This window comes from Dama dama, chromosome 21 (assembly GCF_033118175.1).
Source record: "Dama dama isolate Ldn47 chromosome 21, ASM3311817v1, whole genome shotgun sequence".
Taxonomy (NCBI): domain Eukaryota; kingdom Metazoa; phylum Chordata; class Mammalia; order Artiodactyla; family Cervidae; genus Dama; species Dama dama.
Genome location: NC_083701.1, coordinates 9238462 through 9255312, shown reverse-complemented (window position 1 = coordinate 9255312; position 16851 = coordinate 9238462). Strand labels below are relative to the sequence as shown.

Below are 16851 nucleotides of genomic sequence, written 5' to 3'. Positions count from 1 at the left end.
CCTCAACATTTTTCAATGCAATACAGAGAACTCTCTAATAGGCAAAGCTGTCCACAGATGCCTACTTCCTTTAGAGGGTTTTGGTCACTGGTATGTAAACAAAAGCTAGGTGACAACCTGCAGAAGGTTCTACAAAGACTTTACCTTAAGAAAGAGGTCAAGATTAGATAACATTTGTGAAAGTGAAAGTCGCTGAGTTGTGTCCAACTCTTTGCGACCCCATGGACCTTACAGTTCATGGAATTCTCCAGGCCAGAATGCTGGAGTGGGTAGCCTTTCCCTTCTCCAAGGGATCTTCCCAACCCAGGGATCAAACCCAGTTCTCCTGCACTGCAGGCAGATTCTTTACCAGCTGAGCCACAAGGGAAGCCCATTTATGCTTCTGCAATTATGAGGTTCCATGGATCTCCTCCTCTACAAGGTTAGATAACAACATGCCCAAATTACAGACAGAGCTGCCATGTACAGTTGTATAGGTTGTACACAGTACAACTCTGTGTGGTACCACAACACAGAGATTAGGCTATGAATAAGGGCTTTAGGCAATGCCTGACTTGCTCAATTGAATGAGATGTCATTATTTTCAGGGCTGTTCTTAGGACTAAATATCCTAATGCCATGAATCATTTAAACTGCCTAGGGCAGGACCTGGTTTACATGGGAAAGGACATAACCCTTGATGGAACATGATGAGTGTGATGAGGCAGGAGGCAGAGGGAGATGAGGCTGAAGAGGAAGGCATGGGGTAAAACATGAAGAGCCTTGTCTTGTATGACTTAATCCTGAGGCCAGTGGAGAGCCATGAAGGTGCTCTAAACAGAAAAATGACAAGAGCACATTTGTGAATAAATAACCAAAGAAAACCCTGACTGTTGTGTGGAAAATAGATTGATGGGAGAGTTGAGTCCCCCACCACCACTGTTTTATTCCAAGATTCCAGCCCTGTGCCAGGTGATAAAATGAAGGAGTGAGTATTTGCATGTATGTATGCATGCATAATTGGATAGATGAATGGATGATGCATAAGTGGATGCATAGATTCATGAAGTGTGATTGGATGAAGGATGGCTAGCTGGCTTATGCTCTTAAAAACTGTGACTTTGTGCTGACCCTGAAGGAAAGTGAGGAGACTGCAGAGGAGTGCTCACCCATGTCTGCTCTCCCAGATGGATTTCTTCCTGCCAGGCACCTCAGGTTGTCTTGGGACAAATGGAAGAGCGGGTAGATGGATGATACACAGATTCACGAATGTATAATTGCATGAAAGGATGAATGGATGATGTTTGGATAGATGGGAGGATGCATGCATGGATTCATGGATGTATGGTTAGATGGCAGGATGGATGGATGAATTCATGGATCACAACTGGATGGATGGATCAGTTCAGTTCAGTTCACTTGCTCAGTCATGTCCGACTCTTTGTGACCCCATGAATCACAGCACGTCAGGTCTCCCTGTCCATCACCAACTCCCAGAGTTTACTCAAACTCAAGTCCATTAAGTTGGTGATGCCATCCAGCCATCTCATTCTGTCATCCCCTTCTCCTCCTGCTCCCAATCCCTCCCAGCATCAGGGTCTTTTCCAATGAGTCAAATCTTCGCATGAGGTGGCCAAAGTATTGCAATTTCAGCTTCAGCATCAGTCCTTCCAATGAACACCCAGGACTGGTCTCCTTTAGGATGGACTGGTTGGATCTCCTTGCAGTCCAAGGGACTCTCATGAGTCTCCTCCAACACCGCAGCTCAAAAGCATCAATTCTTTGGCATTCAGCTTTCTTCACAGTACAACTCTCACATCCATACATTACTACTGGAAAAACCATAGCCTTAACTAGATGGACCTTTGTTGGCAAAGTAATGTCTCTGCTTTTTAATATGCTATCTAGGTTGGTCATAACTTTCCTTCCAAGGAGTAAGTGTCTTTTAATTTCATGGCTGCAATCACCATCAGCAGTGATTTTGGAGCCCCAAAAAATAAAGTCTAACAATGTTTCCACTGTCTCCCCATCTATTTCCCATGAAGTGATGGGACCAGATGCCATGATCTTAGTTTTCTGAATGTTGAGCTATAAGCCAACTTTATCACTCTCCTCTTTCATTTTCATCAAGAGGCTTTTTAGTTCTTCTTCACTTTCTGCCATAAGGGTGGTGTCATCTGCATATCTGAGGTTATTGATGTTTCTCCCAGCAATCTTGATTCCAGCTTGTGCTTCTTCCAGCCCAGCATTTCTCATGATGTATTATGCATATAAGTTAAATAAGCAGGGTGACAATATACAGCCTTGATGTACTCCTTTTCCTATTTGGAACCAGTCTGTTCTATGTCCAGTTCTAACTGTTGCTTCCTGACCTGCATACAGACTTCTCAAGAGGCAGGTCAGGTGGTCTGGTATTCCCATCTCTTTCAGAACTTTCCACAGTTTTTTGTGATCCACACAGTTAAAGGCTTTGGCACAGCCAATAAAGCAGAAATAGATGTTTTCTGGAACTTGCTTGCTTTTTTGATGATCCAGCGGATGTTGGCAATTTGATCTCTGGTTCCTCTGCCTTTTCTAAAACCAGCTTGAACATCTGGAAGTTCACGGTTCACGTATTGCTGAAGCCTGGCTTGGAGAATTTTGAGCATTACTTTACTAGCGTGTGAGATGAATGCAATTGTGCAGTAGTTTGAACATTCTTTGGCATTGCCTTTCTTTTGGATTGGAATGAAAACTGACCTTTTCCAGTCCTGTGGCCACTGCTGAGTTTTCCAAATTTACTGGCATATTGAGTGCAGCACTTTCACAGCATCATCCTTCGGGATTTGAAATATTTCAACTGGAATTCCATCACCTCCACTAGCTTTGTTTGTAGTGATGCTTTCTAAGGCCCACTTGACTTCACACTCCAGGATGTCTGGCTCTAGGTGAGTGATCACACCATCCTGATTATCTGGGTTGTAGAGATCTTTTTTGTACAGTTCTTCTGTGTATTCTTGCCACCTCTTCTTAATATCTTCTGCTTCTGTTAGGTCCATACCATTTCAGTCCTTTATCAAACCCATCTTTGCATGAAGTGTTCCCTTGATATCTCTAATTTTCTTGAAGAGATCTCTAGTCTTTCCCATTCTGTTGTTTTCCTCTATTTCTTTGCATTGATTGCTGAGGAAGGTTTTCTTATCTCTCCTGGCTATTCTTTGGAACTCTGCATTCAAATGGGAATATCTTTCCTTTTCTCCCTTGCTTTTCACTTCTCTTCTTTTCACAGCTATTTGTAAGGCCTCCCCAGACAACCATTTTGCCTTTTTGCATTTCTTTTCCGTGGGGATAGTCTTGATCCCTGTCTCCTGTACAATGTTATGAACCTCCATCCATAGAGTTCATCAGGCACTCTATCAGATCTAGTCCCTTAAATCTATTTCTCACTTTCACTGTATAGTCATAAAGGATTTGATTTAGGTCATACCTGAATGGTCTAGTGCTTTTCCCTACTTTCTTCAATTTAAGTCTGAATTTGGCAATAAGGAGTTCATGATCTGAGCCACAGTCAGTTCCCTGTCATGGATTTATGAATGTATGGTTGGATGGTAAGATAGGTGGTTGGATAGATGAATGGATGAATTGGATGGGTTCATGGATGCATGACTGGATGGATGGATCAGTGGATGCATGGATTCATGAATATGTTTTTGAATACTTGACTGAGATGATCTCTCAGGCTCAATCCCCATCCTTCTCCTCCTCCGCAGAGTGTTCCCGTCACCAGGACTGCCTTGTGACCACTCTGCAGACACAACCTGGAGCTGTGAGGTGTGTGTTCTATGCTGATACCCAGAGCTGCACACATAGCCTGCAGGCCCAGAACTGCCGACTTCTGCTCCACGAAGAGGCCACCTATATCTACCGGAAGCCGAGTGAGTGCCAGCCTGTGTCTTTGCAGACATTCCTGAGGGCCTGGCTATGGCTGGGAGGGACTGTCCAAGCATGTGGTGACTCATGGGTGGTGGCTTTTGAGGTTCCTAAGGAAAAGTCAGTCATAATCATCTTAGGCTATGTGGCACTTACATGGGATGAACTGAAGGAAGACAAAAAAGTCTACTTCTGACCTAGAACTTCTCTTCACCGTCTGTATTCATGACTTCTTTTGAGTTATAGAAGCCATTTTGGCCTTTGAGTTTCTGCATAAAATAATTCATTAGGCCACTTTTTCGTACTGTTTCAGAGTTTATAAAGTTGTTTCACATACCTTATCTTGTTGGATCCTCATGTTATCCTGTGAGATATCAAGATAAAGGATTGATCCCCGTCTTAGAGACCAGGAGACTCTGGTCCAGAGAAGTTAGGTTACTTCTCTGATTTCACACAGCTAGTGATGGCAGAACAGGGACTTGGAGCCAGGTCTCCTATCTCTAGAGGCTATCCTCTCCCACAAAACCACATTGCCTAGTGACCACATCACCATCACCAAAGAGTGTGGTTGCTCCTGGCTGAGTTTAGTTTAGAAACATCCAGTAACATGTTATCATGTGTCAGCCCTTGTGTTGGGTGCTGGGGTTGCAGGGGTGAAGCAGGCAAGGAGCAAGCAGCATATAATTACAGCCTAAAGTGAAATAATATGAGCTATAGACCAGAAGACATGGGAGCTGAGGCCCTGGGGGACACCCCCTTACGACTAGACATGCTTATGGGATGGAATGAATAACTTTTTAGAAATGTTGGCTGAATCTGCCATCTTATCTTCAAGAGCAGATGTTTGTTATCTCTCTCTGTAAAGAGTCAGATAATAAATATTTTAGGCTTCACAGCTACAAGTCTCTGTTACAGCTACTCAACTCTGCTGTTGAAGCAGGAAAGTGGCCACAGACAATAACAGATCCATGGGCATGGCTGTGTACCAATTAAACTTTATTTATAAAACCATGTAGCAGTGGGATTTGGCCCCACCTTGTCCTCAAGTATTAATGGTCCTTCAGGCCTGTCTTGATCCAGGGATGTCCTCTCTGCCCCTTTCCTCCACCTCAGTGTTTAGATCAGGAGAAGGGCCTACAAGAGCTTTGATTCCTATAATAAGGCCCTTAATCTTAAGGCTTGCCTTCTATTCACTTCAGTTCAGTTCAGTCACTCAGTCATGTCCAACTTTTGTGGCCCCATGGACTGCAGCAAGCCAGGCTTCCCTGTCCTTCACCAACTCCTGGAGGTTGCTCAAACTCATGTCCATCGACTTGGTGATGCCATCCAACCATCTCATCCTCTGTCGTCCCCTTCTCCTCCTGCCCCCAATCTTTCCCAGCATCACGGTCTTTTCCAATGAGTCAGTTCTTTGCATCAGGTGGCCAAAGTATTGGAGCTTCAGTTTCAGCATCAGCCCTTCCAATGAATATTCAGGACTGATTTCCTTTAGGCTAGACTGGTTTGATCTCCTTGCAGTCCAAGGGACTCTCAGGATGCTTATACCATTTAGTCGAGTTAAATAGATTTCATCCATAGTGTAGCCCATCTGCATGGTAGTCCTGCTGAGAAATGCCTTCACTTTGAGGTTTCAGTTCTGTAAAACAAATTAGACTGCTTCTCTCTCTGTGTGTCTCAAATTCAGCATGAAATGCTCACTCTCCAGCAGAAGACACATGCCCACATGTGTCTACAAAGACATTTATTTGTACGTAAAGTACATATAGAGCTACAAACAATTTTCTTAATCCAAATAGTCACAGAGCCTAAATATATGGGTATTCTAGAAAGACTCTCCACTTCTGCAAAAGATTTCAAAAGGAAGAAATGCACAGCAGATATTTTTCCCATGTTGGATCTCATTCCGTCTGGGATACATTGGGCAGCCTCTGGAGGGAGGGTTAAATACCAGTGTCCGTGGGAAAGCAGGCTTGCATTCCCTCGAAATTCTTTAGCTTTTATATTTTCTGTCTCTGCTCCCTGCTTGAGATGATGCCACGTTCATGAAATGTGGCTGTTTCCTGCAGAGCAAAAGAGCTGACCTTGGGAGTTTTCACTGCCTTAGCATCCACGGTTGGTCCTGAATGCTGGCCAGAGAGCCTGTGATTTGCAATTGAAACAGGAAATCTTGTGAGAAGGAAGGAACTGTGGGGGTGAGAGCAGGTATGATTTGCGATCGAGGCCAGATTATAAAGCGGCACGTATTTCTTTCCATCCCAAGTTTCCATTTTGGGTTATAACTCACACGCCAGTGTGTGAACAGTCAAGTTTTCACTCACTCTTTCCTTCTTTTCTCTCTACCTTTTGTCCTTCCTTTTTCTTTCTTTCTTTCACCCCTCCACTCCTTCACTCCTTCCTTCTATCTCTTCCTCCTTCCTTTCTCCCTTCCTTCCCTCTCCCCATTCATTCATTCATGTGTTAGTCTCCTGTCTTGCACCAGGCACTGAGCTAGGGACATTATGGGCATTGTGTTATTTATCCCTGATGTCCTTGTGTTGTAGGGACAGCTACTGCTCCTTTCTTGGCGATGGGAAAATCAAGAGTCAGAAGAACTATGAGATATTTCTAAAGTAGCTGGTCCCTCACACAAACACAGGTCTGCTTGACCCTTCATTGCTTTCTCCTCACCACGTGGGCCCTCAGTGGCCTGGAGGTCATGAACGCACATCACCAGGGGGTCTCAGCCCCGACACCACTGACACCTGGGACTGGATGACTGGATGACCTGTCGTCTCTATCGTAGGTTGTTTAATAGCTTCTCTGGCCTCCATCCTGTGAGATACTAGGAGCTCAGACCTCTCCTCAATCCTTGTGACAACCCCAGAATATCTCCAGACATTGTCACATTGTCAAATGTTTCCTGGGGTCAAAAGCACCTCCAGCTGAGCCACTGCATAGTACCAAACTCTTGAGGAACGGATAAACTTCCGCCTTTCTGTCTGTCTGCCTCCTCTCCCACATTTATGTTCATCATAAATGTGTATTTTAAACAGACAGAGTTGCAGACCAAGCTGCAAAGCTTTTTCTCTCCATCGGCCCACAGTGAATGGGAGCAAAGAAAACACACGTGTTGGAAATAAATAAGAGAGACTGCACACACACACACACACACACACACACACACACACACACACACACCGAATCTCTTCACCAATGTTGGTTTCCTCCGGGTGAGGCCCTGAGACCTGTGGGAACCAGATACAGACCTGTCTTAAGCCCCTGAAAATGGCATTTGGCACTGAGCCTGAGCTGGGACTCATCTCACACACTAGTAAAGTGATGCTCAAAATTCTCCAGGCCAGGCTTCAGCAATACGTGAACAGTGCACTTCCAGATGTTCAAGCTGGATTTAGAAAAGGCAGAAGTACCAGAAATTAAATTACCAACATCCACTGGGTCATCGAAAAAGCAAGAAAGTTCCAGAAAAACATCTACTCCGCATTATTGGCTATGCCAAAGCCTTTCACTGTGTGGATCACAACAAACTCTGGAAAATTCTTGAAGAGATGGGAATACCAGACCACCTGACCTGCCTCTTGAGAAATCTGTATGCAAGTCAGGAAGCAACAGTTAGAACTGGACATGGAACAAGAGAATTGTTCCAAATCGGGAAAGAAGTACATCAAGACTGTATATTGTCACCTTGCTTATTTAACTTATATGCAGAATACATCATGAGAAACGCTGGGCTGGATGAAGCACAAGCTGGAATCAAGATTGCTGGGAGAAATATCAATAACCTCAGATATGCAGATGACACCACCCTTATGCAGAAAGCAAAGAAGAACTAAAGAGTCTCTTAATGAAAGTGAAAGAGGAGAGTGAAAAAGTTGGTTTAAAACTCAACATTCAGAAAACTAAGATCATGGCATCTGGTCCCATCACTTCATGGCAAATAGATGGGGAAACAGTGGAAACAGTTACAGACTTTATTTTTTTGGTCTCCAAAATCACTGCAGATGGTGACTGTAGCCATGAAATTAAAAGACGCTTGCTCCTTGGAAGAAAAGTTATGACCAACCTAGATAGCATATTAAAAAGCAGAGACATTACTTTCCCAACAAAGGTCCATCTAGTCAAAGCTATGGTTTTTCCAGTAGTCATACATGGATGTGAGAGTTGGACTATAAAGAAAGCTGAGTGCTGAAGAATTGATGCTTTTAAATTGTGATGTTAGAGAAGACTCTTGAGAGTCCCTTGGACCACAAGGAGATCCAACCAGTTCATCCTAAAGGAAATCAGTCCTGAATATTCATTGGGAGGACTGACGTTGAAGCTCCAATCCTTTGGCCACCTGATTCGAATAACTGACTCATCTGAAAAGACCCTGATTCCGGGAAAGATTGAGGGTGGGAGGAGAAGGGGATGACAGAGGATGAGATGGTTGGATGGCATTACCGTCTCAATGGACATGAGTTTTGAGTAAACTCTGGGAGTTGGTGATGGACAGGAAAGCGTGGCTTGCTGTAGTCCATGGGGTTGCAAAGAGTCAGACATGACTGAATGACTGAACTGAACTGAGCTGATAAAAGTATATTGACTCAATGAAAGAATGTGAGGGAATACAGCAGAGGAGATAAGATAAGGCTACAGGGAGGCTGATAAGTGTCTGGAGATTAGCACTGCTGGGAGGGGCGGGAGGCCTGGTGAGCACGGGCAGGGTGGCTGGCTGCAGCAGCCTGACCTGAAGGACCAGGTGGGATGCGGACAGGCACAAGAGGAGGACAGATGCCGCAGGCTAGGCCCGGCCCTCAACCCTGTGTGAACCTCTGACCCCATGGTCAGAGCTGGGGCTCAGAAACGTACAGTTTTGAATCCTGCCTCATCACCTTGACATCCTGACAGCTAGCCACCTCGGCCCCTAAACCCACTTCCTCACCAGTGAGATGTACTTACTGGGTCTGCAGTGCCTCAGCAATAGTTCTAAAATCCAAGCAGTCTTAAAGTCAGAAAAAAATTTTTTGTAAGTTTTTGGCAAACTCGTTTGGGGTCAAAATCTGACCCAAAGTTGACCGAAGAAATGATATCGGGTATTCATCCCTCTTAGGAGGACCAGCCCATACATTTCCTCCCAGAAGTAAGTGGCGTGTCTAATGATGGGGCTCAAGTCCAGATTCCCCTGGAGGATTGGACCTTGCATGGTTCTTTTTAAAATACAAGTAATCCAGAATCGTGATGACATCTGGTTCCAGGGGGCTGCGTCAGGGTTTGTGGGCCTGGGTGATCTCCCCTGGAAGAACTTGAGATGACAAGAACTGAGGGAAGGATTACTCAGTGCCTGGGGAAGATCAGGTGTCTTTGTTGGGTTTCTTTTTTCGCATTAGACACTAACTTGACTAGACTTATCACAATAAACTGTGGAAAATTCTGAAAGAGATGGGAATACCAGACCATCTGACCTGCCTCTTGAGAAGTCTGTATGCAGGTCAGGAAGCAACAGTTAGAACTAGACATGGAACAACAGACTGGTTCCAAATAGGAAATGGAGTGCATCAAGGCTGTATATTGTCACCCTGCTTATTTAACTTATATGCAGAGTACATCATGAGAAATGCTGGGCTGGAGGAAGCACAAGCTGGAACTAAGATTGCTGGGAGAAAGATCAATAACCTCAGATATGCAGATGACACCATCCTTATGGCAGAAAGTGAAGAAGAACTAAAAAGCCTCTTGATGAAAGTGAAAGAGGAGAGTGAAAAAGTTGGTTTAAAGCTCAACATTCAGAAAACTAAGATCATGGCATCTGGTCCCATCACTTCATGGGAAATTGATGGGAAGACAGTGGGAACAGTGTCAGACTTTATTTTTTTGGGCTCCAAAATCACTGCAGATGGTGATTGCAGCCATGAAATTAAAAGACACTCCTTGGAAGGAAAGTTATGACTAACCTAGATAGCATATTAAAAAGCAGAGACATTACTTTGCCAACAAAGGTCCGTCTAATCAAGGCTATGGTTTTTCCAGTGGTCATGTATGGATGTGAGAGTTGGACTGTGAGGAAAGCTGAGTGCCGAAAAATTGATGCTTTTGAACTGTGGTGTTGGAGAAGACTCTTGAGAGTCCCTTGGACTGCAAGGAGATCCAACCAGTCCATCCTAAAGGAGATCAGTCCTGGGTGTTCATTGGAAGGACTGATGCCGAAGCTGAAACTCCAATACTTTGACCACCTCATGCGAAGAATTGACTCATTGGAAAAGACCCTGATGCTGGGAGGGATTGGTGGCAGGAGGAGAAGGGAACGACAGAGGATGAGCTGGCTGGATGGCATCACCGACTCAATGGGCATGGGTTTGAATAAACTCTGGGAGTTGGTGATGGACAGGGAGGCCTGGTGTGCTGCGATTCATGGGGTTGCAAAGAGTCAGACACGACTGAGCTGAACTGACTAGACTTAAGTTACTGGAGCCTGAATGAATAACTAACTTTTTTTTTTTGAAGTGCAGAAAGCGGTATTTGGGCTTTTTTATTTGTTTCTCAAAGCGTATCTGGAATACCCCTGAATAGAGCGTGTGCTATGCTCTCTCTTCCTTCCCCCGCCCCAGACATCCCTTTGCCCGGCTTTGGGACATCTCCACCTTCAGTGCCCATCACCACCCACGGCCAGCTGCTGGGCAGGTCGCAGGCCATTCAAGTGGGCACTTCGTGGAAGCCAGTGGACCAGTTCCTGGGCGTTCCCTATGCCGCCCCGCCCCTGGGGGAGAAACGCTTCCGGGCCCCGGAGCACTTGAACTGGACTGGATCCTGGGAAGCCACCAAGCCACGGTAAGGATGGAGTGGAATACATTTGGGGGGATGTCCAGAAAAGCCTTCTCCCATTCTAAGCCTTCAAAGTAAGAGATGATAACAGAGCAGTGCATTAGAATTTGAGCCGTGCATTGTGGGTACATTAGCTAAGATGACGCTGAGTGCTCTTACATGTAAACCCCCATTTGTTGGTGAATTAACATTGTCTTGGTGCTGTCTCCTTTGGTGATGAGGTGCTGGTGGGCTCTGCTCCATGCAGTGATGCGGGGACCCAGGCTGGTGTGTCTTCTTCAGCACACACCTTCCAAGGTTCCTTCTAGGAACCTTCCTTGAATTCGCATCCAGGAAAGAGAGGCTCTTAGTGCAGAGGAGGTTTCCTTGGGCCACGCCCATGGGCGGGGCATGTTCATCACGTGCCACAGCATGACAGGGGCTGGAACTCAACCTCCCAGCTACATCTGACCTCTGTGGGGCTGAGAAATAAAACAGAGAAGGAAACGCGTAGGAGTTTGTAATAATAATCATAATAATAAAAAATAATGTAAAAGGTCTTTTCATTCCCCCAGTAGACATGATATGAAAAGGAGTTTTCAAAAATGGGAAAAAAAATGGAATATCCTATTTTCCTTCCCCTGCTTTTCAATTTTGCTCATTCCCTCCTGTGCATGTACCACTGTAGATAGTTGACAAACAGGGTACGATTTTTCTGATGAATGCATGTTCAGAGTATCTGTGGAAGGAGCACCCACGCCATCCTCTCTTGTCCCATGGCCTTTCCCTCTGTGCAGGCGTCAGCAGCTCTGTCCAAGGAGGCAGCCACATTCTCCCTGTCCATCACTGCCCATGGCCAGTTGTGGGCAACTCACCACCCCAGGACCAGACAGAGGGATGAGCAGGAGGCTCTGGGATATTCCTGGCGAGCAACAGGAAGACTTAAGCTAGGACAGTGGCAGAAGGATGCAGAAAGCCATGAGTTACCACTGGGAGACAAAAGAAACAAATAAGCATTAATTAGAGAACTTCACTGGGTTAGGATCCACCCATTTGACAGATGAGGGAACTGAGGCCTTTGAGTGACGAGCAGTGAGAGCTTGGTCCGTCAGAGCCCAGTGCCGACCAGGCTTGGACAGGTAACCATCATGCCTGCTTCAGGAGTGTCCCAGATATGCATCTCCGCTCTTATGCCAGGAGATGTTTCCACTGGCGCACTTGGACTCTGTAGTGATGGATAAAGCAGGCCGAGGCCCCTCATCCCAGCGGGTCTGCACACTGGAGCCTGCAGGGTCCCAGGGCCCAGGTGGACCCGTGTTCCTCTGCTCTGTTTGGGTAGGCAGCTTGTCCAGGGGATGCTCCTCAAGCCCGTGGTAGGGAGACTGGTGGTCATCCTGCTCTTTCCAGCATTTACTCACCAGTCCCATTAAACATTTCCTGAAGCTGCCTAATTGTCGGTGGGCTGCTGGGCCTTCAGAATGGGGCAGTGGGCTCTGCTGCTGCTGCTGCTGCTGGGCATGCAGGAAGGCTGGCGTGTGTCCCTTTAATTGTTTTTCCTGCAAGTCACACACCATCCTTCTGTATCTGCAGGGCCAGGTGCTGGCAGCCAGGCGTCAGGACGCCCATGCCTCCCGGAGTCAGCGAAGATTGCCTGTATCTCAACGTGTTTGTCCCGCAGAATGTGGTGAGTGTGGCCGTCCGGGCTGTGGTTGCCGTGAAAGCTGCCCTGTTGGCACTCCCCAAGCCCCGCGCTGCCAGCATGGTCCGCGCTGTGCTCTCTGCTCTCCTGGTTGGTTCCTGGCTCCCTGAGGCCTGAGTGGCTGAGTGCCAGCCTGGTTCCTCCAGGGCCTCCCCTCGTCTGCACAGGAGCATGGTGCTTCGTTATCCGGGTCCAGTTCTCTAAGAGATATTCTTAAAGCGCCAGTGACGGGAGGGTCTGTTCTCCCTGGGCTGCAGCTCTGAGCAAAACAAGGTTGCTGTTCTCAAGGGGGCTTCCATTACAGCGGGAGGGGCAGAAATAAGCAGTTCAGTGCAGTCGCTCAGTCGTGTCCGACTCTCTGCAACCCCATGGACTGCACCACACCAGGCTTCCCTGTCCATCACCCACTCCCAGAGCGTGCTCAAACTCATGTCTGTCGAGTCGGTGATGACATCCAACCATCTCATCCTCTGTCGTCCCCTTCTCCTCCTGCCTTCAATCTTTCCCAGCATCAGGGTCAAGAACAGATAAGCAGATAAATATTGGACAACTGTGGGACTGATAGGATTGTGATGAGAAACACAGGAGGGAGGAGACAGAGTGACAGATGGTGTCCGGAGGGGAGGGTGAGAGCCGCACCAGTGGATGAGGGCTGGTGATTCGGGGTATCCTGGAGGGCCATGGGCTGGGGAAGTGTGGAGCCAGGTCAAATTAATCTGCAAATGAGGAAACCAGCAGTTGTCCTTGGAGAGACCCCCTTGGGGGTGTTTCCTTTCGTGTGGTCTCTCTCTCGAGGCAGTTCTAGAGGGTGGGTAAAATTCAGGAAGTGGCCCCGACTCTGATTATTATTGTTGTTTAGTCGCTAAGTTGTGTCTAACTCTGTGACCCCATGGACTGCAGCACACCAGGCTTCCCTGTCCTTCATGTCCATTGTGTCAGTGGTACCATCCAACCATCTCCTCCTCTGTCGTCCCCTTCTCCTCCTGCCTTCGATCTTTCCCAGCATCAGGGTCTTTTCCAATGAGTCGGCTCTTCATATCAGGTGGCCAAAGTATTGGAACTTCAGCTTCCGTCTTTCCAGTGAATATTCAGGGTTGACTCTGGTTAGTCCCTGTTTTGAAGCCTGTATCTGCCTAAGTAGCATCTAGGATCCTGATGTTGAGTTGAGTTTCCTGTCTGGGGGGAAGGGTCAGAACTCATGAGAGAAAACAGAACTGATGAGCCTTAGGAAACGTGAGTCGTGTTGGCAGATCCCACGGTGCATGTGATGCGCCTCCACTTCCTGGTCCCTGAGCCACCAGCAGCCAGAGGCAATGCACTTTGGAGATTTGAGCACAGCAAGCTTCTGAGTGAGATTTGAAACAAGGACATCTGGATATGGAGGTTCCTCTGGGATGCATTAATAGAAGCATAGAGCCTGGAGTGAAGGAGGTGATGGTGATGCCCAGTGCTGGCCGGATCATGCTGGGGATGTTGAATTAAGTTCTGGCTCCAAACCAGCCTGCCACTTACCATTGCCTCCCTGGCCTGGAGAAGGCCACTCATATTCTATGTGCCCCAGTTTCCTGTCTTGAAAAGTAGGGCGAGAAATAACATCAGCTCATGAAGTTCTTATGAGAATGGAATAAAACAAGGCATAGATACTAATTAACCAATGAACAGGTGATAAGAGAGACATTGGAAATGGCAAAGAGTGGGACAGAGACCACACCTAAAGCCTGGAGGAGACCGTCACTTGGGCAGTGTAGGAGCTGGACAGTGTTGAACACACTGGAAAGAGTAGGGGCTCGGGGAGGGACACCTCTGGAGGTCTGTGCCCGTCATCGGCTGAACACCTCACAGCATCCTCCCTTCTGATCCTCCTGACGCCTCTAAGAGGTGTCATTCCCATTGGATAGATGAGAAGCCCAAGGCTCAGAGAGGTCGGGTGACTTGTCTAAGGTCACTCACTATTACTGTAGATTTGGTCAGTCGGGTCCCAGAGCTCACGGCTAGGGCCAGTGAGTGGTGATCGGTGAGCATTACACTTTTGCCGTAATGTGAGCAAGAAGTTGACAGCAGTACTTCACAGTTGATCTATGAAGTCACTGGTCTTCACACTGACTCTGGGAGGAAATGATAGGTATGTTTATTTCTTTCTTCTCCCCCCTTTCCCACTTTAGAGGTGTAGAAACTGAGGCTAGGAGAGTCTTCATGGGTCTTACTAAGAAAGCACAGTTGGGCTGAGCAGAGACTTGATCCCCATCTCCTGACTTCAAATCCAGAACCCCTTCCCCCTCGGGGAGTTTCCAGTCAAAAGTAGCTTTGCCATTCTTGGGCTGCTCCGTCTCCCCTGCCTGGCCTTGGGATAGGTGTGTTGACATACCCAGAGCTCTGTGTCGGCTCAGTCTGGCACCTACATGGCAAAGGTGCCCTTCCCAAGCTCTGGAGGGGGAGGTGGCCGCCTGCAGCCCCCACATTTCTGTGCTCCCTACAGGCCCCCAATGCATCCGTGCTGGTGTTCTTCCACAACGCCGCGGAGGGCAAGGGCAGTGGGGACCGGCTGGCCGTGGACGGCTCCTTCCTGGCTGCTGTCGGCAACCTCATCGTGGTCACGGCCAGCTATCGCACGGGCATCTTTGGCTTCCTGAGTTCCGGTGAGTTGCTGGGGTTGGTGGGGACCGCTGACTCCCTGAGCCGAGTGTGTTGTTTGTGTGCATTTAGTCCTTTCTTCCTAAAACCTCATCCCTTCCTGGCCCCCGGCCCTCCTTCAGCCCACTGAATGGGCAGTACCTTCATGAGACGCTCCAGCCATGCTGATGCCCGTAGGTCACAGTTGCCACTGATGAAACTCACCATGTGTTTGAAGCCGTTCCAAGTACCTTAACATGTCTTGTCTTGTGATATTAATATCTCTGTGTGTGCGCTTCTGCATATTGAGACCCCAGAGGGCTAGACCCTTGCTCAGGCTCACATGGCCAGGAAAAGGCAGAGCCAGGATTCACCACCAGGGTCCACTTGCCCTGGAGACACTAAGGGATGGATCAGAGCTCTGGGACCCTCAGAGAGACATTTACTAGAGTAAGGGCTGCATAGACAATGATTTCAATCATCACTGTCAATTTCTGGCCTTTATCCCTCAGGTTACACCCTCCACCTTCCCCACCAGCCTGCAGGGCAGAATTGAGGCTTGGACCAATCCCAGCATCACCCACCCATGTCTTTTCCTTCCTCTCCACCCCAACCCCACTCCCACGAACCCCACCCCACCTCTGGTGGTAGGGCAGTAGTTTGTTAGGCAGCTGTGGTGGAGGGTGGATGTCTTGGTCTGGGAATCCAAAGAGCCAAGTGTTATCCGTGTGACCTTGGACACAACCCTCCCTTTCTTCAAGTCTCAGTTTTCTCCTCTGTAAAATGGGAGTAATTTTAACCCAACTTCCAAAGTCACTGGGAGGCTCACGCGAGGTGTGAAGGGGCTCCAGAGGCTGTGATGGGCTTTGCGTGTTCTCAAGGACAGCACCAAGCATCATCTCTGTTCTCCGGGGATCGCATTTAAGACCTGGGGTGCCTTGCATGGTGGATATGGCTGGGCGATTGGGAGGTAACCTGGCCAGAACCATGGCTCCTCTAGAACGTGGGTGAGCGAGGCAGGCATCCAGCGTGAGCAGAACTCCGGGGACACTGGGGGATAGGGCTGGGTGGACCATGTGGCTAGAGGCCCTGAGTGTCACAACGAAGATTTTAGGTTTCCACAGCAATCATGAAACAGGCAACAAGGTAAGGCAATGTGTGACAGGTGCCGATGAGGGGAGTGTGGCTGATGAACCGATTTCAGGCTTTCCTTCGGGGAGGCAGCGGCAGGGCTAGAGGACTGAGCACTCCTGCTGGATTTTCTTTCCTTTTTCAAAAACACAACTGATGACTCTGTTAAGTCAGGAGCTCCTTTTGCTAAAGAGATGGTGAAACCCAGAAGCCAGCCTGTGGGACCCGCTTGGGTGGGGCTTTCCACAGACCTGGGTGACTCTGGCTCAGAGCTTTTCCAGACAGAAGAGAACTTCCATATGCTACCCGTCGGTGAGGGGGCGGGCTTATGATTTCATGGGCTGTAATCTATGGAGAATTCCGTGGGCTTCTGGGAAGGCGAGCCCATTTCTGGGAGCAGTGTCAGGGGAGGCAGAGAACACCCACCCCTTCTCACTCCTGGCTTGCAACACCGCCTGTTCCTCTGCTTAAAGCAACGCTGTCAGCAAGAGAGAGAGAGAGAGGGACGCTCACCTGGCACCTGTGTCTCTACCAGACGTCTTTCCCAGGTGACATCATCTCGGTCTCCAGGCATCTCCATGACGTCAGCACAGTGTGGCCATTTCTGAGCTCGGGGCTCAGAGCAGTCGGGGGACTTTCTGCCTCACTTCTGAGTGTGTGTGCTCTGTCGCTCAGCTGTGTCCCAATCTCTGTAGCCCCGAGGACTGTAGCCAGCCAGGCTCCTCTATCCATAGGATTCTCCAGGCAAG

The 16851-nt window shown here is 48.0% G+C and overlaps 1 protein-coding gene across 1 annotated transcript in view; it reads left to right on the top strand.

Moving 5' to 3' along the window:
* The window catches only part of TG (thyroglobulin), a 237245-nt gene that overhangs the window by 112752 nt on the left and 107642 nt on the right, over positions 1–16851 (top strand). Inside the window, exons 37-40 of the mRNA XM_061123155.1 lie at positions 3729–3893; positions 10470–10689; positions 12253–12346; positions 14838–14997. Coding sequence (XP_060979138.1) covers positions 3729–3893; positions 10470–10689; positions 12253–12346; positions 14838–14997 — 639 coding nt within the window. The remainder of the gene's footprint in view (positions 1–3728; positions 3894–10469; positions 10690–12252; positions 12347–14837; positions 14998–16851) is intronic.